The 26,920-nt window shown below is 43.7% G+C and overlaps 1 protein-coding gene across 2 annotated transcripts in view; it reads right to left on the reverse strand.

Annotated features, from left to right (window-relative positions):
• The window catches only part of LOC118114042 (nuclear factor of activated T-cells, cytoplasmic 1), a 59,746-nt gene extending 33,052 nt beyond the window's left edge, over positions 1-26,694 (reverse strand). For both annotated transcript variants that reach the window (XM_035164236.2, XM_047340956.1), the window contains exons 1-6: positions 26,111-26,694; positions 21,700-22,804; positions 19,684-19,843; positions 11,178-11,380; positions 7,971-8,143; positions 6,643-6,783 (exon numbers count right to left, since the gene is read on the reverse strand). In XM_035164236.2, coding sequence (XP_035020127.1) covers positions 6,643-6,783; positions 7,971-8,143; positions 11,178-11,380; positions 19,684-19,843; positions 21,700-22,804; positions 26,111-26,234 — 1,906 coding nt within the window. In that variant the 5' untranslated portion in view covers positions 26,235-26,694. The remainder of the gene's footprint in view (positions 1-6,642; positions 6,784-7,970; positions 8,144-11,177; positions 11,381-19,683; positions 19,844-21,699; positions 22,805-26,110) is intronic.
• Between the last annotated feature and the right edge of the window lie 226 nt (positions 26,695-26,920).

Genomic DNA, 26,920 nt, shown 5'->3' on the forward strand with positions numbered 1-26,920 from the left:
CTAAATGACTCACTTGCGCAAATGGGATCCACAAAGACTAACACCAATACAGACAACCCGGCCAACACACTCATTCATCAGACAATAACACTGCATATATAGGGAGAGGCCTCTTGGAGTCATCTTCTCTTCTGTTCTTGACAACACATAATGTTGTGTACATGGTAGCAACACAGCAACAAGCACAACTGGAGTTTGGGATAATATAGCGATGCTTTTAAATCGACTTAAACCCTGATTAGACCGATCACTCTCTTCTACAGAGCAACAGACATCTGAGCAGTGACATCTTTGTCCTCACACTGACCTTACAGGCTTTGGCTTTTTTTCTCTTTTCACACTGACAGCCAGAGGTGAGTTTTCCTTCTGAAAAGTGTTGTGCTGGCCACATCAACTTCCACTTCCCAAAATATTCCACTGATATATTTCTGAGAATGGAAAACATGATTCACATGCTTAATTATGGAGGTGAAACAACCCAAATGTATTTTTGCAGCTATGTTTCTTTCCAGAGATTATTTCCAGTATTTCTCTCTCATTCCTGTTTACACATGTCAAGTTTATTTTCCGTTTTACCGCTCTGCTGCCGCTGCTACCTGAACTGAGAAATACTTCAATAATTTCACTCTTATTTTTATGGTGATTACCTTGTTGTCTATTGAGGAGCAAAGCCAAGAAGGCCAAAGGGGTTCCCCCGTGACTGATCCCAGAGGTATGGCTGCTTCCCCCTCTGAAGCACCTGGTTTCTGCCAATCTGAGGACAGTTGAAATCTGAGTAATGAGGGTCTGCGTTGGATCGAGACGCTTCTGTATAAATTATGGCCTGGCAGTAGATTTGTGATGGGTTTATAGTCGGGAAGTGAGTTATTATTGGTGTATAACAGGGGAAGCTTGAGCTGACTTGACCTTTGGGTGTCGACTGAGCAGGATGACAGCCAGTAGAGTCAGATTTCTTCCTTTTATCAAGGCTCCGGCTGTGTGGCATTGGAGGACCCTCCAGACTTTTAAATTCATTATTATTAAATATACTATTTGTGTAGTGAATAGAGTTCACAAGGAAGATATCAAGGTTGGTTGGTCTCCATGGTCTTTAGCACTGTGTGTCACACCATAGCAAGAGTATGTTGTTCTGGTTTTTGTGCAGGGACTTTTACATGTCAAGAGTCCCTGTCCCATGCAGTCAGCAACACTAAGATATATCACTATTCTTATTATGCAGTTGGGACATTCCGCAAGACCTGCCTCAGAAATGTTCAAACATGTCAGAAGAAAAGGTCGAGGCCACAAGACAACCTAGACATCTCTTTGTTATGACACGGTCATGATCCAACAGATCCCTTTAATATGCTGAAAACCTTCCATCCACAAAGGTGCGCTGGTCCATGCTGATAAATCATAGAGTGATTAAAAATAAACGAGTCTGAGGGTGAGAGGGAAACTTTTAGTTCTAATTCAAACAGGGTACGCTAACGGGACCATGTAGGTTTAACTATATGCACCCCCATGGACACTGACAATCTATATAATACAGCTATAGCTAAATTAAATGTTATCAAAGGGGTGCAACATATCCCCTTCAAAGACTGTGTGTTATGGTTTTCTTTTCTTGGGTATTGACACATCCATTTCCAACAGGCATGGCCTGAGGTGTGCAGTATATTCATTTTATGGGAGATGAGAGGATAAGCACCTACAGTCATTATATATTATGATTGATTGTGGCTCAATATGCCATTCAAATTATATAGGATAGTGTAACTTCTCTAATCTGTAGCCTGAAGCATGGGTGGAGGCTGACTTTATATTGCTATAATGCCAAAACTATGAGCCAAGCTTATACAGGTTATTCTAGCCTGAGGCCAAACGCCAGTCTAGACATACCGCTAGAAGTACAATACATCGACCAGGCTGTCTGGTGTTTAGACTTGCCCAAGGTAGAAGCATTCAACTAAGCATAAACAGTCTTTGAATGAACTATAACAGTACAGATGAAAGTCTGTCAGACTCAGATTTTGAAGGAATGACAATCCAAATATTCACGCCTGTTGCTGAGGAGCATTCACATGACGAGAGTAACAGCCTGGAGTTATTATTGTGGACCGTACTGTCTTAATGTTACAGATTATACTGTAACTCAGGATTCTCTTAGTCTTGGCTGTAAGCTGGACCAGCCTGAAGCAGAGGTGGATAAGACCAGACTTTTCCCTGCTGCAGCCCAGGCACTGTGGTGCTGCCGAGCTCCAGGCAACGCTCCAATCCGACCAGATGTAAAAACTATCCAGCTCACCAGGGAATTCCCTCACCTCCCCTCTGAGTCAGAGTGTAGGCTTTCCCCAGCTCTCTCTGTCTCTCTCTCTCTCCCTGTTTGTCCGTCTGTCTGTCTCTCTTTTTATTTTCCCTGCCTCTAGCGCTCATTCCATCCATGGAAAGCAGGACAAGCCAGAACACACACTGCAATAGGTGCGCCAGGTATGTCTTCGCTCGTGCGCCAAAAGAGTGGTTTGGGCGAACCAAAACACTGACACAACCTCAACACATACGCATAATAGAAATAACAGAAAAATTGAACCATGCACAACAATGCAAAAGAAGATGGAAAGTTTCATAAATGCCCATGTTGTGGCTTTCTGAGAGGTACAACTCTCCGCTGCAGTGAATAAAAATTGATACGACCCATTAAAAACACATGTCAACAATAATTACTGCTGAAAATAACGTTTATGTTGCAGTAGAAACAAAAAAAGTGGACTTGAGGTTCTCGAGTCTATCATTATCTAGCATTAATCTGATTAACTTGCTGAGAAAAGCAGTTACATTGATTAAGCCACCGGTGGATTAAATTAGGTTTATCTATAAAAGTCCACATCAGGTAAGGATGGGATTGTTTTTATGCTCTGACGTCTCAGTGCACATAGTCACAGGAAGGATTTCTAAGGAAGCTCTGTCCTCTTTTGCCTCTCCTCTTCCTCCCCTCTTCCTCTCCTCTTCTCTGAATATAACCTCTGAGGGTCTCGTCTTTTCCGTTTCACGCCTCTACAGGGAATCCCTTGTGGATGACTCAACGAAAACACTTCCTTCTGCACAAGGCAAACAGACCCGGAGGCTTCCAGCAATAGTGGGCACACACACACACACACACACACACACACACACACACACACACACACACACACACACACACACACACACACACACACAGCAACAAACATACACATGCAGTTTGCATCAGTTATCCTGTGGGTGATGAAGTTGAACAGTGGGGATGGATGTGGCTTTTGAAAAGTAGAGGTCATTATTTTTCGAGGCGCAATACGCTGTCCCATAGTGGCAACAGCTATGAGCTCTACTCATTTGCTACTGCTACATCTCAGAGGGAGACGACACAGTCAAAACAACACAGAGAGAGAGAGGAAAATTAAAGTGGCAGCAAAAGAGCAGCAGAGGGGAACTACAACTTAATGTAACAGAGTTAGAAATAGACAAATAGTTTTTAAACATAACACTAGAATGCACCAGAAACAGAAATGGCAGCTGTTTCTCTCGTTCAGTAAGCGCTGCTACCTCTTATTAGGAGTTAGCAGCTAAATTTAGCATCACTGCAACACGTTACGGACATTCAAAGGAGTCTGCCTTGCCCAATATTACTTGGGCCACAGCGTTCCTCTCTAGTATTTGATGGATCACTGAAGTTGACCTTATCATCACCTACTGGCTCAGCAATCCTTTGATGCATATATTAAGTGCCTTATTTCCAAACAAAAAACTCACTCTTAGATACAATTAGCTCATTTACCTTTATCTCATTATGAATGCAGCTGTGCTCATTGCATTTCTAAACGTGTGGTAATATGGAATCACCAGTTAAAAGAATGAATGTATTTTTGATGAATCTCATTGGTGCAAATCAGCGTTTGTGCTGTGTTTGATCTCCCTCCGTCTCAACTTGGATAAATTCAACTGTTTATAATTATTTACATGAGTTGGATTGGGACGCTCAATAACGTCTGTTGCTCCTTAGGACTGTGGAATTTTCTGGAAGGTGCTCATTGGAGTCAATTTTAGAAAGTGAGCCGCCATTGTGACCTTTGATGGCAGCAACAGTAATGGCTGTCACCACTGTGGCAAAAGCAGTGATTGGTGTTGTGCTGTACAAAGAGCTTGGCTGCACGTGCGCATGTGTGCTTCCCACTGCGTGTGCGAGCAGATGTCTGTGAGTGGTAATTATTGCAGTGCGATGTATTTTAAGGGTGTATTTAGTCGTGAACTTTTCCAGAGGAAAATAAAACCAGAGTTATAGAATAAATCTGTAATATAATTATAATTTTATTGGTTTCTTTTTTCCCCCTCATCCCATTTGGTCCTTCTAAATCAACAATCAGAGAAATTCTCGGAGAGCCGGAGAACCTTCATGAAACAGCAGGGATCTCAGATTAAAATGCCAAAAGACAGTACTTTGCCGTATATCGGAGACATAAATACTTTCCCACACTCATACGTGCTCATAGATAGTTGCCATTAGTGAATGATGTATGTGTTCCTGTGCGTGCATGAGTGTGTAGGTGTATCTGTAATGGGCTTTTTGACTTCGGAGACCCTGGAAGTGGTGGGTCATTAAAGTTTACATAAAAGCAGGCTAAGTAGTAGATGTACAACCTCTCTTTTCAAGCTCTCTCTCTTTCTCTCTCTCTTTCTCCTTCTCGCCACCACAGAGACGGAAAACAAACCACTGAAATGTCGATGGCAGGCACGAGTGTGGGGATCCCGCTAGCGCCGAGCTCCACACTGCCTAATGTCTTTAACGGGTATTGAGGATAGAGGTAAGAAGAACGAAGGATGAGGGAGTGAAAGGAGAGAGAGAGAGGAAACAAGGTATCAAAGTAGACAAGAGAGGAAGAGAGGAGGTGAAAGACTGGAAACACAACATAGAAGGGGTCATGAGTCTCAAATAACAGGAGGTGGAGAGGCAGAAGGTGTTGTGTATGAATGGGCTTTCCTCTCCAGGGCATCCCCTCCATGACTAAGTAAAGCCAGGAGAGGGGAGACCCCAGTTTCCCAAGTTCACCCACCCCCTCCTCACCCAACCTCCGTCTCTCCCTTAACCCTGAAGATGTGTAAAACTTTATAACAGGCTTTAGCGAGGGAGAAACATAAGAAATTCTTTCTTTTTTTTTAACTGGTCTTCTTTTTAAGTTATTTTTTGAGAATAACTCAATTTTAAGAGAATCACTGATGAAGGGTTCAAACATTTTATTTTGATTGAGACAATAACTATTAGTAGGTATCTAACCCCCGAACTAGGAGGAGGGTCACCTGAAACACTTGGTGGCCCACAGGGGATTGCCGGTGCAATAAACTATAAAAAGCAAGAAAATGTGATCACCGTGTGATTTGGGAGAAGAAGAAAGTGAGTTACTTTTGTACTATAAAAATATGGTGATTTAAGAACATACATTTCCCATAAAAATGGTTTTGCCACAAACTTGAAATATTCTGGTGATCAAATATTTATTTTTGTTGATAAAACTGGTGTCTACAATCCTGGAAAAGAAGACAAGTTGGACTATTAAATCAGTATTTACAATATATAGTCAATATCTTTGTAAGTGATAAATTATTTTTGTTGTGGAAAGTAAAGGTCTAGTTTTTTCTGTTGTATGAACATGCATATGGCTGTGTCTTATCATATTTGTGTGTTGTTAGCATGTGAGAGATGGATATAGCTGTTTGCATGGTGCAATAATAAAAACAACATTCATTCACTCTGACAGATAAAAAGACGGGTACCTTCTGTTGTCAGGGTTATTTTTGCCTGTTAATTATTTCATTACCCTGATGAAACCTCTTGGTAACGTTAGTCTTGAATGGTTAAACAGTGCAGATGATGTGAAGTATTTTTGTGGTTAACATGGGTTTGTGACTACCAACACCAGGGAATATAACATCTATGATAAATCCATTATTATTAGGTATTAGCAGAGATTAGAAACATCCTCCTTCAATCCTTCTTCCCTTGTTGCTCATTATCGTCATGGCAGCAGCACTGTGTTTCAACAGACATCAGAGGTTTCACCTTGCATGACCTTTGCATTGATTTAGTGGGTTCAATCAAGGAAATGATAATTGTTATGATCATGATCGTATCACTGTTCCCTCCCACACAGGGAGGAAATGTGTGGCAGAGAAAAAGATGGGTAAAGAAAAGAATGGCCTCTTAACCATGAATCAGTGAATGACAACAAGGATGAGTATCCAGCAGAATGGGTAGAAGAGAAATCTAACGACCATAAGGGTTCAGAGGGTTAAATATGAAAAGCAAAAGTGAGTCTGGTGGGGAGAGACAGCAAGGGAGAGGGAGAAAGTGGGAGAGACGTTGCACATGCCCTGTTTGTGATTCATCCCTTAACTTGTGGCGAGCACCAGTGAACAGGCAATGGAAACTTTAGCAAATGTAAATACGCTCTGGTTAAAAATATAGTGGCTTAATGCACACCACATGTGGCTCTCTGGCAGGGCCTGCTGTATTTTGACGGGAGAGAAGACTGAGGAAACGGGACAGAGTCAGAGAGGCAGAGAGACGTTTGAAAGAAATATTAAGAGGGGAAATTAAGAGGCAGTAAACATGTTCTGTTGACTGCAGCTTACCCTGGGCCTTCTCCACAAACACCACCTTCGAGTCGGGGAGGAAGTTAAGACCACTCAGGAGCATCATTTTGCCTCCCGTGGCAGGGTAACTTTCCACACTCTGCTTCTCCACCAAGGGAAGCTCCTGTGCGGAGCGCTGGGCTATTGAAAAGAAACACACACAAACATATTTCAATATAGTATGTGAGCCCCCATAAACTCTGTGGTGATTTCTATCCACCCCAAGAAGCACAGGCCCAGCTCACAGCCAGTAAAACAGCACTACTTGGTGAGCTAAACAGGCTTATCAACTTTAATATGGTGATATCATGTCCCCTCGCTAAGAAGTTTTCAGCCAACAGCATCAAAACAGGTAGAAAACTGGTCAAAACAATATTTTCATGGTGAGATACTTAATAATCCTTTCACATTAAGATGTCTACAGCCAACCACCTGTCTTGGCTTTATCAATGTGGTTAGCTAGTCACTTTTGACCTCTGGCTGTGACTTCAACGGGTAGAATGGGTCGTTCTGTAACCAGATGGTCGACGGTTCGATCCCAGTCTTCCCCATTCCATTTGCAGAAGTGTCCTTGGGCAAGATACTGAACCAAACAAATTGCCCCTTAAGGCTGTGCCGTTCTCATAGAAAAAAAGTGCTGCCAATAGATGCACTGTATGAATGTGTGTGGGTGAATGTAACTGTGCTGTAAAGCGCCTTGACTGGTCATTAAGACGAGAAAACGCAATATAAATGCAAACAATTTACCATTTAATCTGTTAAATGTGTCCCATTGCATAATCATAGAATAGTGGCTCATTTAAATATTGACCAAAAAAAAATCTAGTGATAAACCCACTCCGATTAATATCCACTTTGGACCATAAGCTATAATGCCAGCTGTAACTGGCTTTTTGGGTACAAATAACATCATTCCTACACACAAATGAATGGCAAAGAAACAGAGGTTTCTTTCAATGGACCCAGTTAACTGTGCCAAAACTAAGGCTGGCAAATGACCTCTGTGGAACCTGTTCTAATATAGTTCTACCATAGTAACTTGTGCACTTAGTCATAAAATGTGAATTGAAATAGATAACACGTGTGTCTGACATCATGTACAATGCACACATTGCTTTGGCAGATTGCTTTGATCATATAAATCCTACTGAGTGCTTTATATAACTTACTGGAGCACTGAATTTGCTCCAGAAAGTGGAGAAAAAAACATAGTAGCTCAGTTTATTGGATTTCAACAATACTGTAGATGCCACCCTTTGCTGGGGTGGGGAGCCAAGAGAAAAGGCGTGCAATGAGTTTATTTCTGAGTGTTAGTGTGCGAAACTTACAGCATTCAATGGCGTTGGAGGAAGCCTGTAGGGACAACGTCCTGCCATTGGGCTGGTTGATGTGCACTCGGAACACCAGCCTCACGCGTGTGTTTTTACGTCCGATGTCTGTTTCGCCTTTGCGGAGCTCAATGTCCGAATTACGCAACTTCAGGATCCCTGCACAATCGATTCTGGGACAGAGGTAGGGAAGGGCAAAAATATAACAACACATTTCAAAGATTAGGAAACCATCTCAGAATATTTTCTAGAGAAAGATATATACAATGGCCGAAACAGGCAGATTTGATTATTTGACTGTTTAACTGAGACATTGAGCAGAGTTGCTGTGCATTAGGATCAGCAGTGACTGCTGGTGTTACAGATCATGCACCAGAGGTTTACTGGAGCATGACCATGTCATTATTAATCCAGCATGTCATCAAAGATAGAGTCGGATGTAAATTACTTCATATCACTGTTTTAAAGGGTCATAGTGGTCCAAGAATTAGCAATTCTCTGGAGGAATCCTCAAGAATGAACACACTGTGACTGAACACGACCACACGAGGTCCCACCAGCAGTCAGCATATACAAACTCATATACTTCATATATTTAGGGTTTTAACCTCTGTTAATCATCACCACATGTAGCTGTAGACCCTTTTCTAAGCTGTCTCTATTTATTTCATTTCACAATTTGGAAGCTAATGGGGCGAATTTTCTTTCCCCTCTCCTAGTGGAAAAAGGCATTCGTTTTCAGACATGCCCTTTCATGAATTTAAATAAAGCTACAGAGGCTGGTAAAAAAAAGTGAGGGAATATGAATAGGATATGGTTTGGCTTTTCAGTTATTTTACATGGTGGCTATTTGGGCACTATTCCTGGAACATGGTAAATGTCAGGTTTTATACCAATCAAATTTTCCCCTCGCTTTGGTTTTTGAGAATTTGAGTAAATGTAAATAAGAAAAAATAACATGTTAAGCTGACTAGCTACTCCTTATCAGCCGTGCATGATGTGTTCATGACACATTCTGTCATGCATAGGTTTTAAAACAGACCCAAGATGCTGGATGTCACGGATTAGTTTTAAGTCCATTTTCATGACCTGTGCAATCCAAGATGTCAAGAGCCGGTACATTTTCATAATGTTCAGATAAAATGAAAGAAATAGTCTTCTCTGCCAGCATTGTAAAACGGCAACTTCAATATATCAGCTAAAACCAATTCTTTCATTGAAACTATAATGATGGGTTTTTTTCTATGTTTTTTATTAAATGACCAAACAGTATGTTGTACTTACTATATTTTGCAGAAGGCAATAAACTACTTGAAATAAGCTACATTGTATGAGTATGAACTTTGCTAGAGGAGAAAAGTAAGACAGATTGAAACTGTCTGAAAGTTTGACTGCAGTTCTCGACTGTCTGCATCCCACACACTGAGCGAATGATTGCTGGCATGAGAGCAGCGAGATGGATGCTGTGTTATCAAGATGACTGTTTAACAGTTCAGTGGAAAGAGACAGTTAAAGGCTTCGCTTCATCTTTGACCTTTCAGATAGTTGGGGAAGAAATAGAGAACTCTCATTCCTCTTCCTTTAGCATGCACACTGACGACAAAAGGGGAAATGAAACTTCCTGTCGAATACTGTTTACAATATCATATTCATCCTAAGGGACACATTAAGTTAAATGGGTGAGGGACGTCCCTAAATATGATACAATATAAGGAATATTTTGGTATTGGTGAAAATGATATAGTAAGGCAGCGTGAATCATCCACTGTCAACCAAAGAATCCCAAGTCCAACCAAGTATACTGTATACTGTATACATATATGTAGGTAAATGGCCTCATGTAACCTATGTTCACATACAGTGGTTTTATCCATTACGCAGAGTTCTGGGCCTCAGTCCAATAAATTCACTGCTCCCTAGTCTGAAAAGAGCCCCAGGAAAGGAGCCACTGCTTGGACTCAGTTTCGAGCACAGCCTCTTGGTTTACTGCAAGTACGGAGGGAGGCCAAGCCTGATTTACCTCAGCCTGGCAAACTTGCTTTTAAAGGTAAACCAAGGTTATATTTAGTTGCGTACTTCATCACACTTTTACACATGGTAAAATGTGCTTGTTTCTGTTGAGCTCACCAGAACTGAGAGAACAGCAACCTTTATTAGCTTGTCAGCTAGCTCATCTTTGGGGCAAACACTGTTGCTTGCTAACGCTTGTGTTATAAGTCCAACATTCAGACGCTTCAGAGTTGGTTAACAATGCTGCTGTTTGTCAGCTTAAGTGCTAATTCCTTTAGGAAAGCTGATGTGTCACAACAATCTAATTTTGATGTTCATTCATACTTGCTCACACAGTTTTATCGTAGTAGGTTCCGTATGGTTATGGTGCTGTCTGTTGTCTAGCAGCTGTTAGGTTAGAAACAGGCCTTTTCTTACCAAGACACTCTGACATATCACTTACATATTTCAGGACCCTGGTCCTGTGCTCCCTGTGTCACTGTACCTCTGTCATGGCTCATACTGAAACTCTCAAATAGGACTGAGCCATTGTTGATGTTAATATTAACACCTGGGCTTCCTCTACTGTGAAAATGTTCACCATCAAAATGTCTGCTCTGAAAAACTCTATTGTTTTATTGAGCATTAAAGTGCAAAACTGTGCTACTTATACCTTTATACACTTTTCTGTGTACCAGTGTGTATACCATCAGCTCGGCACAAATGTTTTCATTGCACATTGGCTAGAGGGACTCTGGTCAGCACGGGTTCCTCTGGCTGGTTATTTGATAAAGATTTTTTTTCTTACTTTATTCTCGTACTATTACGACTTTCTTCTCAATTACGACTTTAGTCTTGTAATATTGTCAAATTATTCCCAAAGTCTCTGTTGAAGTACAAGCCTCTTGCCTGTAGAGTCCCTGAAAACATTGGTCAGAATCAAGTCACCCATGAAGTCAGTTTGTCGACACTGTGCACTTATGTCACCTCCTTACAAATCATGCATCTCTTGGGGTGAGAGCACAAAGTTTTGAAGGCCTATTTAGAAGTGTGTGCTGTACAGTGCCTATCATCAGGTATTCTGTTTGTAGACTCAAAGAGTAAAGTGCTTAGAGAGAAAGGAGTGTGTGTGGGTGTATTTCAACGCATGGGTTACCAGAGAAAAATGTGGAAAGAATAAGATGGATAGGTGATTTGTGGAGGTCTAAGAGCACTCACATGGCTCTCATGTTGTTTTCAGGCAGCAGAGGGATCTCCAAAACTTTGGTGTTGGATTGCATGACTTCATGGCTAGCGGTGGAGACGGTTTTGCCGGTGATGCGGTGGACCTGGTAGAAGGCATGTGGTCGCAGGAGGCGGTCGTCTGCGGTCCCGATGAACAGCTGCAGGGTGAGCGGCTCGCTTTCCATGTAGCCATAAAGCTGTCGGGAGAACAAAGAAAGCCAGGTGAGACGCAACATTGTGTTCTAAGACTCTCGTCGAAGTCAACCCCTTATAGAGACTGAAGGCATATCGGCTAGCGATAGTTAGAGGTACCTGAGAGGTGCTGCGTTCGTTTTTTTTTTTTTTTTTAAGAGATGTTAGAGATCCTTTTTCAGCAATCTTTACTGTTCTTTTTTTTACTGATAGTTCTACATTCTTTTAGGGGAAGGTGAAGAAAAAGTGTTTTGATGTCTCTGAGTCTGCCTGGAGTAGTGATCTCCTGGGTACAGAGATGTGGAGGCTGATGGAGAGGCTGTCTTCCCATCACTTCACTGTTCATTAAAATCTCACTGCTCCTATTAAAAAAAGTGCCCACAGAGAGGCAACCAGTGGACTGTGACTCTGCGGAAAGTGACCCCTTAAAAGACAAAATAAGAACCCAGGACAATCATCTCAGGTATGCCTCAAGCTGTGATGCTCACAGTCATTAAAGTTTATGAAACTGATGATTGGGCTAATAACAACATTCTTATACAAATAAATTGCATATACAGGAAAACACAGACCTTAGCATACATTCAAATCTTTCGTGTCAATAAAAGCAATAATGGCGTGCACATAACCTACCAGTGAACACAATGTTCCTGTGATGAACATAAATCAAAATGAATTTAGAGGTAAATGACTGTGTCTGTATAGGTAGAGTTGAGCAAAATTTACACCTGAATGTGAGGCAAAACACAAAAAAAACTTAATGGAGTTTTTGGCATGCAGATGGAATGCAGCCCCTTTGCCTTTGGGCAGTTATGAACATACATTATGATTTCCATTAAAGCTCAGAGACTGTGTCCCACTGTGATGAAAGAGACTCCTGTATCAGAACCACCACTTCAAACAACTACCACTTCCTCTTGCGGGGCTCCATTAGCTGCTACTGCTCAACTAATAAAAGATCAAATCTTTAAAAAAAATAGAGAAGAAAAGCTCAATGGCCATGCATAGTTTGAAATGTACTGTTGTGTTTGGGGTCAACAGCACTTTAAATATAAACTGCCAACAAAATGCCTGGCTCATATTTGCACAATGTCTAAAGCAACATAATTTGATGATTTAACCAAGTGTATAATGGCTCAAAATTAAAGGCGGGGTTGAAAGTGCGGTGAAGGACAACTGATACTTTGTGAGTGTTGTCTGACCAGAATAATTTGCCAACCAAATGTGGATTTTTGGTGGAACCAAGTCTAACACTGCAGACCTCCCAGGATACACTTTCTCTTCTTCGAAGTGGTCGTATGGTCATATAGGTGGATGTTGGCGTGGGCTTAGAAATCACCCCAAACCTAAAAGCTGAAAACTAAGAGGAGTAACTTATCATCATGTGGACCTCCGTGGATCCACCCAGGTGACTACTTGACCTCACTATGACATTTAGTGTGACAGAACACTTATTCAAGACCACGGCTAACCATTCCATGGCTGCCACAAGACTCCCACAAATTGTTCAGTTACACCAGCGCATCGCTTCAGACCAATTTTCTTTGAGCTACGTTCAAGTGAAAACAGTGGCACTGTTGAATGGAATAAAAGACCCCTGTTGTTTATCTAACAGACTGAGTCATATAAATTCAGAGCACATGTAACCTATGACATAATCGGATTAATGGGTTTATAATTACCTTTGTGAGAGTGGTCAGGGATGGGGGGGTGTGAGGAAGAGGAAGGCTGGTGGAGGACTGGGGAGCTATGTCATGAAAGGTCCATGGAAATTAGTGCTTCAGTGTCTTTGGTTTGAGAACAAATTTGACTGGATAAGTTGTCTGGCCTGATAATTAACATCAAGACTGACTGCCTGTGGGGGTATGGTATGTTTTCCCCCAGTTACACAATTTTCAGTGTTAATTATGTTTAATAAAATTAAGTTATGACTAGTCACTAGAGAAGAGCATATCCACATGTCTCAATAATTTGAGCGCCAGTGGCTGCCTTTGCATTTGATTCAGATATCAAGGGAGTGCAAAGGGAGTGGTTAAGCTAAGGCCGTCATTCATTTCCAGTTCCAACCGTCTATTTTTCTCCTCACCTCCTCATAGTGTCTCTAGCAGCTGTCTTGACCTGTGAGCTAGTCACACATGCAAGTCATCAGTGAGTTAGGCCAAGGTCAGGAGCTTCTTGAAGTCTTGGCATCCCAAGGGACCACTTCATCTATGCAGTGATCTCACCGGCAGACCTCGCTCTGCTTGTTATATTTTACTTATGGTGTCACCAGGGGTAATTATCCATAGCCACACATGCTACCAGTTACTTGTGTATTGACTGTTGAGGGGGCTATGTTGGAGCATGAGGTACAAATCTGAAACACCGTAGCGTTAAATTGCATGAGGTTTTCTCATGATTTAATAAAAAACAGGCCTCCACGCTACAAAGGAGTGTCGTCTGTCACTTTTGCCTTAGCAGACTTCTTGGGATTTCTCAATGACCTCCAACCATTACCTCAGCTGCCACGTGGCGGTAAGGGGGCCTGTATAAGAGATGGCAAGAGGGGGTGTCTTTATCCCTTTCACTCGCCTTGCGGTAGCGTATGATGACGCTGGTGTCCTCACTCAAAGCCATAGTGACCTCATGGAGGAGAGGAAGTGATTAATGAGGTCAGATAGTCCTCCTGGTGACGCTGGTCTTCCCAGCAGCAAAGGAAGGCGGTCTAGTCCCCTCCGGGCGACCCCCCTCGATTCCTTTACCATATGTGCTCCCCTGACCCTCTCCTAAAGGCCCCCACTTCGCTTCTGCTAAGCTCCTGTGACGCTCACACAAAATGCACACCACAAGCAAAGCGCAAAACGCACTTCTTTATTTCATTCTCAAAGGGGAAATAAATGGCGGGGGAAAAAAGCCAAGATAGTGTCGTAAACTTTAAGTGTGGGCCGACGACAGAGGCTTCACACACACCTGTGACCTCGGCTTTGTATTTGTCTGTAATGCTGCCTTCGAGGTTGGACCAGTGAGCCACTAATTTTGACCAGATGAGCTTCTCTTGCTGTAACTGCAGCCTATCTGGCACACGCACCGTATATTTATTTTGAGATAATCGAAACCGAGTCATGGCTTGATTTGCAGCTGTTTCAAGGTGCCAACTTCTGCCACTGTGTCAGCTAGATCCATTTACACCTCCTACCACAAGCCACTGTTGCACGAGCCATTTTTGATAGCTGAGGCTCAAGCAAAACACTGTGGATATGGATATTGTGTAATTGTATGCAGCTGTATTGTCTGGATCAGTTGTGATGATGTGGGGGGGTCGAGCTGAAAAGGGAGAGGAGGGTACATCCCAACCACTTTCCCCCATTCATCTCCCTGTCGCCTTTGGACCATTGCAGATCCATCATCAGCATAGACAATTTCAGTCCTAGGGACATAGCCCTATTTTTTTTCCTCATTTGCTTCAATCAGTGAAAATCAGTTGTGATGAAGTAATGACGTAGGGTTGTTTTTTTTTTTCAACTCCATGTGCTGCCTGTACCTTGCCTCAATAGTTCAAAGAGAGGATTTGATCATGTAATGTTTAATAATGACTTGCTGGTAAATTTGATGTGTCTGGTCTGGCTAGAAATTGAGTGTGAATACACTCCACAGGCCTGCAGTGGGCTGCCTTCTATCCCTCTGCAGTAATTTCATTTCATCACCGCCTGGAGAAATGTCATGACTCGTAGAAGTCCACGTGGCGCAGAGAATTGGGGAGAGGAGAAGGAAAAGGGGACTGGAAGCAGTAGAGGACTGGGCAAACTGAAGCAGGGGAGGTGGAGAACTACAACAGCAGATTTAGGCTTTTTCCCATTATCATGCTCTCCTCTCTCCAGCCTTTGCTATACCCAATTAAATGTACACTCATCCAAGTTGTCTCTCCTTCCAGACTTTACTCTATCACCCTCCTGCCCTGCTCATTTCTCCAGTGCCTCATACTGAATGCATAAGGACGCACGCAATCCTTTAATGTGCAGCATTTCCACGTCTCCAAATGCTGCTGCTTTTATAAGCAACCAGAAGATATATATCCCTCAAAGTTTTTGTTGAACTGAGTACTTTCGTGTTATGTCATCGAGGGCATAGTTTCAAGCACTACCCCATGTCTAGACCAGTGAGGGTCCAAATTCCATACAAAAAAATGGATTTGTTACCAGCACAGCCTACCATAAGAAATATCATCCAAACCTACAGAGAATTTGAGTAAGATGATGCACGGACAATTGCTGTGTCCCCTAAAAGCAAAACAACCACCCGTGTCTTACCTCATAAATCTGTGGGACGTTTGGTTATCACCTCAAACCAGTGAAAACGATGCACATTTTGCTCATTTTTATCCACTTGTTATTAACTGGTAATTAGTGGTAGCCAAATACCAGTGTAAGGGAAGCCCACGCAAATGGAGAACCACAGTTTAAGAGTGGCATAAATACCCCTTTGGGTAATGAATAATAGCCCTGACTAAGCTGTAGCAGCACTACAGGGTACACAGAGCATTTTGAATATCAAACAAGAGGCAGCAGTAGATTTAATGAGCAATTAGTAGCTACAGTATAGGGCGCTTTAGATCTTGGGTTTTCTTTGGGACATTACGCAGCCAGCAAGCACCGGATCCCAAGGTGAAACTGCACATGCAAAGAACTGAGCACATGTTTACCAAGGTCTTTCATGTCGTCGCGGCAGAAACATGCTGCAAACTTGATGTGCATCACATGCAGTCGCGGAGGAACAGAGATGTGTATTAAGTCACGCACACGTTCATAGGGATGATGGCCACATCCTGCTGAAATTACACTGTGTCTGTTGCTGCTTTAGACTTAACGAGAGAGTGGGTGAGAGAGTTTGTGAATGTGTGAGGAGGGAAGCCCTATAGGCCAGTCATTATCCTATATGAACTAGCCCTATGCAGGACAGTGCTGTGTGCTCTGCGATTGAGTTTAATACTCCACAGGTGTTGTTGTCTGCTGTTACCCTGGGCCTGCCGGATGTCTGTGTGTTTCTGAGTTTGCAACATCTTCAACTCATCCCACATTATGATCCGAGCCAGGTCACATCCTCGGTCACTATATTTTCAATTAAAATAATTCGGCACATCATTTTTTTCCACCACTGCTCTCCTCTGGAAAAACCCATCAATCAATGTCACTGCAGTATTCTGAGTGAAGTTAGACCAGGTTGTTGGGTTTCCTGAACACTGCTTCGAAAACCGTCCTGTAAATGTCTCGGCATAGCTGTGGTGAGAGAGGGGAGCGTCTGGAACCGTGCGTTGGGAGCCGAAGGAGTACCCGAGATCCCCTTAATGGCGCTGTGGTCGGCTGCAGTAAATAAAGTGGAAAAGCAGCCACGGGGGTCACAAAGTGGACCAATCATGGGAGGGAAAGTTAAAAGGCTGCGGATGCGGAGGAAGGGACGGAGGGATGGAGTGCGGGTCCAGAATAAATGAATGAGATTTGAAACAGTGCGGAGAGCCGGTGCAAGCAGCAGAGGGGTAATGAGTAGAGGTAACCCATAATCTAGAGGTTTTCACTGGTGTGCGGCTACAGTTTTGACACTCCATTCTCCCCATGCAGCCATCCCACAAGCTCTCCATCCTGCATTGAATGTGTTGTGGTTGATACTGCAGCTTGGGATGATGTCAGACCTTTGCGATACCAAACTTTCCTCTGTGTATATCAGGAAAACACCACCGCTTGTTACTGAATAGTAAAACAACATCGGCAAATGAGCAGTTGAGTATTTTGGTTTAACTATCCGTCAGTCGCTGTCTCTCTGGGGGACAAAGCTAGAGAAACAGTGTATCCCTTCATGTTTTTCATCTTCATCCAGAGATGCTTTCCAACACACATGTCACCATCACTCATTGTGCGTGAGTCTGATCATCCATGAGCTTAAAAAACAATAGAGCTGTGGATGGTGGATGACTGGGCTTTAACCGAGGGAGGCCTGCTGCTGTGGGTTGGGGAGCTGGTTGAAGGATGGATTGTTCACAGGGTGCGACATCATTGGACCCCCCAGGGAGGGAGGGAGGCACCGGTGTGTGGAAAGGGGAGGTGGCGTCCGATGGGCGCTGGGATTCTAAGTCCTATCCCCCCCACCACCACCCCCCACCAAAACAGCCCCAGCACAGCCATGCTCAGTCAACCTAAGGGCCACACAGCCCTAATCAGCAGGATACAGAGCATCTCCAGGGGCAGCTGAGCTGAGCCCCAGCTGCCTGCTGACTCCCTCTGCCCCTTCTCTCTCTCTCTCTCTCTCTTTCTCCCTACTCGATCTAGTCAAGCACAAACACACACTCACACAAACACACACGTAGAGAGACACTTCCATGGCTGCTTCCTACACCCATGCCCTCATGTCATTATTGACTCATTCTCCTTGACTGCATCCACCCATCCAGTGCCTGCCACTCATTACCACAGGGCACTGGGGACCACAGCGTGCCCTATTCTCTAAGATTACAACAACACAATTTCACACAACACCTCAGCAAAGACTAAGACAGTGATAAAGAGTACACTCAGATAAATGAGAAATCTTGCACTCGGACTGTGCAAAATCACTTTGAAGGTACAGTACATTTTCTTCTCCTATATTTTAGCCTCTGGCATGTACAAATAACAGCCTAATCTGTAAAGATTTATCATTCTGCCAACTGCTATGCTTCCCTCCAGATATCCCAATTGACTGCACAGAGCATAAATCTCTCCACACCAAAAAGTAAGGGTAAAATGTAAGCAATGCCAGTAGGGGGGAGGTGTGATGGTAAAGCAGCTGTCATCATATTTTATCCATGACTACTAATCACTAACAATTGCTTGACATACACAGCAAGACTTGAGAAACATCCTTGCAAAGCAATAAATTTGCGGCAATGCGATACGAAATAAACAACCCATCAAGTCATCAATCTAAATCTGGACAACACTGTGGGTTGCTGACTCGTGACTTTTCACTCTCACTCCCAGAGTGAGTCAGAAAGTGGCATTAACTAAATCAAAACAAGCCTCACCTGCCACATGCAGCTGTGCATGGCGAGTTGAGTCTGGTCAGGCTCACGTGGAAGCGCGGGGGTAAAATGTTGATTCACCAGCATGTTGATATACAAAGGTTTGTAATGAAGGGGAATAATTACCTGTATTTACAGAGAAAACCTGAGGGTTGACAGGCCTGTTTATAACACCACCCTGGCCAACAGCTGTCAAGTGCATTTGACGTTGGGCAGGCGAGGATGTGTTGACAACATCTATTTACAACTGTGGCACTAACAACATCTTACACTAACTGTAAAACAAAGACAGAACACCAACCTGAATATTTACTGGTCCAAAACAAAACTTTTCTCTGGCTGCAATTCTGGGTGATAAATGGAATTATAGGATGAATAAAAAAAAAAGCACCACAGATGAATGCCCTGCCATTATTCTTATTTATACGTTTTTAATTTGTATACAAGGCAAATTGACCCACAACCTTAAGGACACACACGTCACTAAATCCCCACCTTCAGTAAACTAAGATGTCAGTGCAGTGTGATGACAGTGAAGCAGAGAAAGGAGCTCTGTGCTGTGCTGCTGGCGAGACTGACGTGTGCTCTTTAAGTGTTCGCCAAGTACAATAGTGAGAGGCGATGGTCCTGCTCTATACTAATTGAGTCAGCATGCACTGCTGCTGGTCAGAGCAGCAGTAGATTGATTCTGCGAACATTAATAACACAGTACACAAGCATATACACTGGCACGGACTGGGGTCTGGATATACTGCACTCAAGGGCTTTTAGACAACTGGCTCTAAAAGTTTGCAACAACATTGGTAAACGTATCATACTTTGCATATGTTTTTCTAGTGCAAAGCAATGGTTTTCTGAAGCAAACTTTAATAAATGAAAAAACAGGCAGATATTTTGAAAGTAAATCATGTAGTTTAATACCAACTCATTGTAATCACTCAAATCTCATCTTAAGATTCATCGACTGTGACAAATTAAAACGTTTAAAAAACTAAAAAGAACAAGAGAAGATAATGAAGATTTCATAGCTGTGCTGACTTTGCTCTGTGAAAACATTCTGCCATAAAATCAGCATCTGCCAAACATCCGCTTTGCTTGTTGTCAGGAGGAAAAAGGAGCTGTTAATCAGCATGCACTTGTTTGCTTGTTAGCACTTGTTCTGTAATGACAGCGAATTATCGCACAGCTTAAAGGCACAAAGCTGACTTTGTGTCGGGTGAACCTCAATTTCTGCAGGAACTCATACCAATAAAATTCAGTAAACAATTGCTGGTGACGTACCTGCACTACAGGGTGTCCTCCGGAGAGCGCCTTCACGGCCCCGCGGCTGCCTTCAGTTTCATAGTGGGCCCTGTGGTGGGACTTGGGCTGCACCTCGATCTGTAGGTTGTACGGGCCGGAGCACGATTGAAGCTGCCAGTCAAGAGCTGGCAGAGATGGGCTGGATTAACATGACAGATTGTTTGTTAGTAGGTTCATGGAATAATCTATAAATACAACAGTTTCCTTTTTTTTTTTTTTACTGCAGAAGGAATTGATATAATAGTGAATTCAATCATATCTAGTCCATGAAAGATTTACACTCATGGTCTGGTAATTCTTTCCTGTTTTTTTTTCAAAAGTGCTTGGAATTGTAGTCCTTTTTGTTTTTTCATTGTAATTAATTAAATTATATTCTTAAAACTAAGTCAGATTAGATTTGCCCAAGTAGGGCCTGTGAGGATGCAGTTTTTCCATGGTTCAATCATTACCAAGAAAGTCTAAATGAAAAAGCTCTAAACTTGCTTTAAATTATCTTCAAATTAGGACACTTAAGTGTAACCCAACTGGCCTGATCCTTCCCCATTTCATCATGGTCCTTAATCTAATCAATTAAACTCACTCGCTGACGTGTGTAATTCCTGGGGCCTGGGTAATAATTAGTGGTCCTTCTTTATGAAAAATAAACGAGAGACGAATGTTCCCTGGTTAGAGTGGTGTGTTTTTTATTATGGCGTGACAGGTGGAAACAGACGCAGGGAGTTAAGAAAGTGACGGGAGGAAAGACATTTCTAGGGCACAAAAACAAATCTCGTACCAGCTGGCAATCAGCCTGTCCTTTGATACAATTATTATCCTTTCCAAATCGATAACTGTGAAATTATAAAACACAGCACACTGGAATTGCAGTCAACAGAGTTCTACAGTTGAATAAGGTCAGCAGCACACTCTGCCTTGGAGCATGATATCGTTCCCAGAGCTACAGCTGGCATCATTGTTCTGGAGACGGGGAGTCAGAGCTTCCCATGTGAACACCGTGGTGATATCTAAACCAAAACAAACATGTGCAAGACAATATTTCTCTGCGCCGGATGCCTGGTAAACGCAAACCCCTGACCTGAAGGGTGGCTCAACTGAAACCAATCTCTGACATCTTTGTGGAACTCGCGGGCTGTTTGTTGACCCAAAACGAACTGATTTCCCCCCGCAGGGCTTTATCTGCCCAGTCAGTGCATGACATCACGTTAGCTCCGCAGAAAGAGATGGGCTGATGGCGCAGCAGGCCAGAGCAGTGAGCCGCCTGATTAACCCGCAGACTGCTTCCCCTTCAGCCAGGCCTGTCACCATCACTTCCTGTTGCTCACTATCTTAATCAAACACTTGATTTCCGACAGGAAACAGTGTTATTGGCTTGGAAAAAAAAAAGCCATGTGGGACACAATTGAAATTGAAAAAGCTTACCTTGCTCAAAAGTAAAAAATCAATGACATAGCTGAGCGCATGCACAATGTGTGTGTGTGTCTGTTATATCGCTATAGCAACAATGGCACACCAACACACACGCACACACACACACAGGGCAACTCCTCTCTGTGAAATATGATTTATGAAATAGTTTTGATCTTCAAAGAGAACTCTTTTGAAAGTGAAGAGCATGCAACTTTTGGATTTCTGCCTTTTGATATGGCCTTTGAAGTTTAAAAACTAAAACAATCGTGTCCTTGCAATAAATAAATAACACTAACTCTGTAGATATAAAGACAACTGCGCAAAGTAGTGGAACAGCTGGATGAATTGTTTTTCTCTTGGACTGTCTGGAAATACGTTGTTTCCTAACGCACAATGCTATAAACCATGAATCTGTCTAAATAAGTAGACTTGCCTCATTGTCTTCTCACAGAAAACAACTGCTGGGTTGGTTTCACATTGAGTGGTTTAGTCATAAACGTTTCATCTTGTGGATTCACATGATTAGCTTTGCTAAAAGGGCCACATAATTTATTGACACAGCAGCTACGTCAGAGCAGCTCCACCTACCTGAGGTAAGGTTTGGGCTTCGACCAAGAGTACGGATGCTGGGGCACATCCAGGAACCCTCCACAGTAGTTCTCCTTCTTGAGGGCCAGTCGGGAGGGGTAGTCCTCATGGCAGAGCTCCCCGTCAAGACCCAGCTCCTCCCCACCAGGCTCCACTTTCAGGCTCATGGAGGACGAGTGGTCAAGCATTGTCTTCCGTGTCTTGATTGGGATTCCCTCCCCCATGTCTATAACTCCATCTGTGGTTAGAGCGTTGATGGCAGCCACAATGGCAGAGTTGGTGTACTGGTTGGTGTTGGCAAGCCAGTTCTCATCTGTGATGCTGACCCTGGGGGAGATATGTGGAGACAGGATGGGGGACTGGTTGGGTGTGCAGGATGTCTGACGGTAGGGGGCACCGTTGAGGCTGTACTTTCTCTTCCCAATTCCTCCTCCTCCACCGATTCCTACACCACCTCCGCTGTAGGAAGGCGAGTTAGGCCTGGACCCGCGAGGTTGAGCCGGCCAGCCATCCTCAGCCACAGCTCCTATCTGAGGGGAGTTGGAGGGTGAATTGTGTGGGGAGCCTGCGGGGCCGGTGGCATGTGGGCAGGACAGGAGCATGGATGAGCCTTTGGGAGAAACACAGGGAGACTGCCAGGGCGAATTCTGTGGGGAGTTTTCATAGTTGTAGAACCCAGACTCATAGGAGGACGCCTCAGAGTTACAGCTGCGTGAGGAGATGCTACTTGCAGGGCTGAGGCAGCTGGGATCACGGTAGCCATCAGCATTGGGCAGTGTCAGTGTGACGATGGAGTTGACGCCTCGTTTGATGATGTGGTCCTCACTGCTGCTCTCTTCTACCTCATCCTCAGGGTACTGGCTGTAGGCAGTGATCTCAATACGGGGGCTCTCCAGGGCTGGAGCCCCATTGGGTCTGAGGCCGTGGGGCAGGTAATAGCCTGATGCTGCATGGATATCATTCTGGAGGCTGTAGCCTGTCTGGTGGCAAGAGGAAACTGAGATGACTGGGCTGGACTGTAAGGTGTGGTATTGGGTGGCCAGACAGGGGTTTCCCATGCCCAGTGGAAGGGACAGGCTGACATTTGGTGTGTAGCTGTATGCATCTGCAAAAAAAAAGATTGAGATAGTTTTACTTTTACTATTATGGTAATAATTATCTCTGATTACATTTTAGAACAATACCCCTACACAACTCCCACCAATATGTCTTGCATAAACTTCCTCACAACATCTGGAGAAGCTTAGCAATCATCTCAAAGCAGTTCCTGTATGTGGCGGCTGTGTATAGTCGCAAAGTTGCACAGCCACTCTATTTGTTTGATCAGTTCATCTGAGGCTCTATTTGGCACACCCTGCTGTCATATGTACTCTACAGGAATTCCTCCAGCAGCGCTGATGGATGCTTTGTTTGATTGATTGCATCACTCACTGAGTGAATTAGGCCCTCCCCTGTGGAAAACTGACAGCACTCTCACATCGCTCTGAGCTCCTGATTAAGACGGAGAGAGTTTGCTGCAGCGTTACACACAGATGCGCCCGTGGCAAACAGAAAACAATGGGCGCCCGCAAGTGAGCACACAAGGAAATCGCAGGCAGACAAGTGCAGTGAGATAAAAGCTCAGTCAGTGGAGGCACGTATATCCTGGCAGGTAGCCACTTCAGTTAGCTTTGTAGCAGCTGGCTGCTGCTTCAACAGCTGTAAACCTCTCGTCTGCTTTTTATTGATAATGTCAGTGAGGGTAAAAGTGGTCACAGAATGAAAAGGATTCAGTCTGAAACCCAATGAAGGGCATTCCCCTTGTTGCAGCGTGCTATATTTGTTAACCACAATGCTGCGCATCACATGAAATGATGAATCTGTCTCACCGCACATAATGTGGGTAGGCAGCCTAAAAATAGTTTCTGAGAATCTATTTTCAGAGGTGATAATGTGATGTGCACGAAAAAGCAGATAATATACATGCATTTTATAGAAAATCCCATCTGAGATTTTTGCTTCCTTTTAAAAATTGGATCACTTATTTTTCACAAAAAAGGGTCTTAAAAATGTGTTTTTTGGCTAGCAGAATGCTAAATGGCAGATCCTTAACAGTCTTTTAACCACAAACAAAACTTCCATATTGCCACCTTTCTCAGGCTTAGTCTTGACACCACGGCTGAACTCATATCCCTCATTCACATATCTGATATATAACTCTTGTTGTACATGCTGTAAACTCATCTCTGTCCCACTGATTATAAACTTGAACTATAATCATAACTAAAACTAAACTACAAAGACTGGCAGCTCTGTCTCCTCGATTCTTTCCTCTGGATTTCTAGTGCTGAACAGATGATAATCTCCTGCCCGCTCCACCCGTCGTGACACACCTCCTCACTTCAGGCCTGGCTGACTTTGCTTACAGTCTCAGCTGTTTCTTATTTTTTATCTTGAACATGTGTGCAATACAGCACTTCTAATACCCACCCAAACACACTGAGGCTGTGTGTCACTCCTGTGTGCTGCACAGTCTTGAAACTCTGGGGTCACATGTGTGCTGAGCAAACAAAATTATACCAGATCATAACTTTTGGGGTGAAACAAATGAAAGAAAAAGAAAAACTGCTCTTGGACTCAAGGCAATGCGTCTGCAATTGTTTGCAGTGTGCTCAAAATGCTGCGTAAGCAGGGTTCATTTGAAAACACTGAAGATCACACAGATTATAGCATGCTCTCTCAGTCCTCAACCATTTTTGTCAATCATGTTATCACGATCAAAACTCTCTCTCTCTCCCCACAGCCAAACCAGCGTGACTAAAGAATAGATGGGTTTATCCACAGGGATTGTGGTCTAGGCTGGGCTCAGACTGACGGGACCTCAGGGAGAGATAGGGGGTCGCCCACAGAAGTCATCCGCAGCCTGTGGAACTAAGAACCCTGGGGCCACTTACCGCACATGGCTGACTATGGGCTAAGGCAAAACACCAGCGGAGTGTGTCTGTGTGTGCTGGTGTGCTAGTGTGTCTGCACGTCTGAGTTTATGTGTGATAATAAAGCAGCCCTCGGCATATTGCTGAAGCTGTGTGTGGTTCAGCATGTCTCCATGTCAAGCATGCTACCCAGCATCCCTGAACGCTCAGATCACATCTCTCTCTCTCTCTCTCTCTCTCTCTCTCTCTCTCTCTCTCTCTCACACACACACACACACATACACACGTTCTTGTACTTATATCTTAGTGAGCCCCTTACCCTAACCAGTACCATCAAAACAAAATGCCTGAGCCTAACCCTAACCAAATTCTAACCCTAACCCTAAAACCAGCCCTTTGAAGTGAGGAGTTAGGACTGGCCAAAATGTCCTCACTCTGTAAGGTCTCTGCTTAAAATTGTCCTCACAAATACACACACACACGTCTGTTACCAATTATAAGGCTTAGGACTGAGGGACTGAAATGAATAATAACACAGCTCGATCAACTGAAACCTCAAAGACAAAATTAAATTCTAAAAATCCACAAAAAAGTTACTTCAGTGCTGGCAGACTTGAGACAAGACCGACTGTCAGCGGCTTCTGATGGACCAAATCAAATTCTGATTCCATGACTGCTCAATCAAAGAGCTGAAAAAAATAGGCTTCCTTTTAATGGCTGAATCATCATCTATGCTTGAGTGTCTCATATAAGCAAAGCATAGAAACCTTAGGAACTCCTGGGGTCTGCTCTACAACTGACCCCTGACCTCTGACCTCCCAGTGCACTGGGAGATTGGACATTTTCAATACTATAAAAACATATTTGAATTTAACATACGTCTAACCATAAGGAGAGCAGGGGGCAGCAACAGTTTCACCCCGTTTACATACATTGTGCATGGTGAGAAACACCTGCAGGCACAGCTGCAGACACCTAATGGTGTGGATGCCACTCAATTTAAAAGAGTGACTGTGTGTGCAGAAAAACAGTTAAGTGAGATGTGTTCAAAATGCAGTTGGTGGCATCCAAATAATATACAACATTAAAGCTGTATTTGTAGATGTTTCCTTAATAATAATAATTTGAATGGTGTCAATGTATTAATGACCGAATAATATATTGTCACTTCCTCAACAGTGATTCAAGTTTGCATCCAGACACTTCTAGTTGAATTAATTAATTGATTTAATTATTTACTAAAACGTATTTAACAAAACAGCAGAAAGTTGCTTAAAAAAGCAGACCTCTGAAATAGCTGACATGTAATGTATGAAATAATAACAGCAGTTCAGTGAAACTTCGAAATTCATATTCCATTTTATGAAAAACACTGAAGATAAAAGTTTGCATTAAGTGCAGCACCTAATGGCAACAACACACCTTAAAGTCTCACTTTACATGATGCCCACAATGAACAGCAGCTATCGCGGAATCACACCGGAGCTGCAAGGACTTACCTTCCTCTGCAGACTTCATGTTGGCGGGGACAGAGGTGAGACACTGGAGTCCTCGCTCCTGGCCGGCTGCTGCTCCAAACCTCAACTTGGAATCGACGCTCAGGCAGAAGACGGTATCCTGCATTCAACAAGCGATGCGCAACTTTCTCCGCTTGTGAGGCTGTTAACAGGCGAACCCCTTCACCGGCGGCAGTACTGCGGGACTGGGTGCACTTCACACACCATTCAACAAAAGCATAGTTTGCAAAGAAAAGCGAGAGTTCAAGTTTGTACGCGAAACGCGGCGCAAGGCTGTGCGCTCCAGACGAGCGGGGACGCACAACTGCTGGATGTGGAGACCCGGCACAGGTCAGGAGCCGCGGAGGGGAGCGGGGGTGAGGTGAGTGAGTCGGGCTCTCTTCAGACCCAGTCAAGGGTTTCAAGAGTCTCCCCAGGTCGATGACGCAGCGTGGTTTGTCAGAGGGGCCGGCTCCGGTGCTTTTAAAGCTGGAAAACACCCTCCGTCCTCCCGTCAGCGCGCCGCCCATCAAGGGATGACGCGGGCGGCTGGACCGCCTGGTGATGTCCTCCACCCTGGGATGCCGTCCGAGGGGCTGCTGGGAGGTGTGCGAGACACACGCACGCACACGCAAGCGAGCGTGCGTGCGCGGGGAGAGAGAGAGAGAGAGAGAGAGAGAGAGAGAGAGAGAGAGAGAGAGAGAGAGAGAGAGAGAGAGAGAGACCTAACCCCAAAGTTAGGTATATTTGAACGGTTCCACTTTTGCACCGTTGCATCCATGATTTACTACTATTATTACAAATTCTAAAACT

This window comes from Hippoglossus stenolepis, chromosome 8 (assembly GCF_022539355.2).
Source record: "Hippoglossus stenolepis isolate QCI-W04-F060 chromosome 8, HSTE1.2, whole genome shotgun sequence".
NCBI classification, from domain to species: Eukaryota; Metazoa; Chordata; class Actinopteri; order Pleuronectiformes; family Pleuronectidae; genus Hippoglossus; species Hippoglossus stenolepis.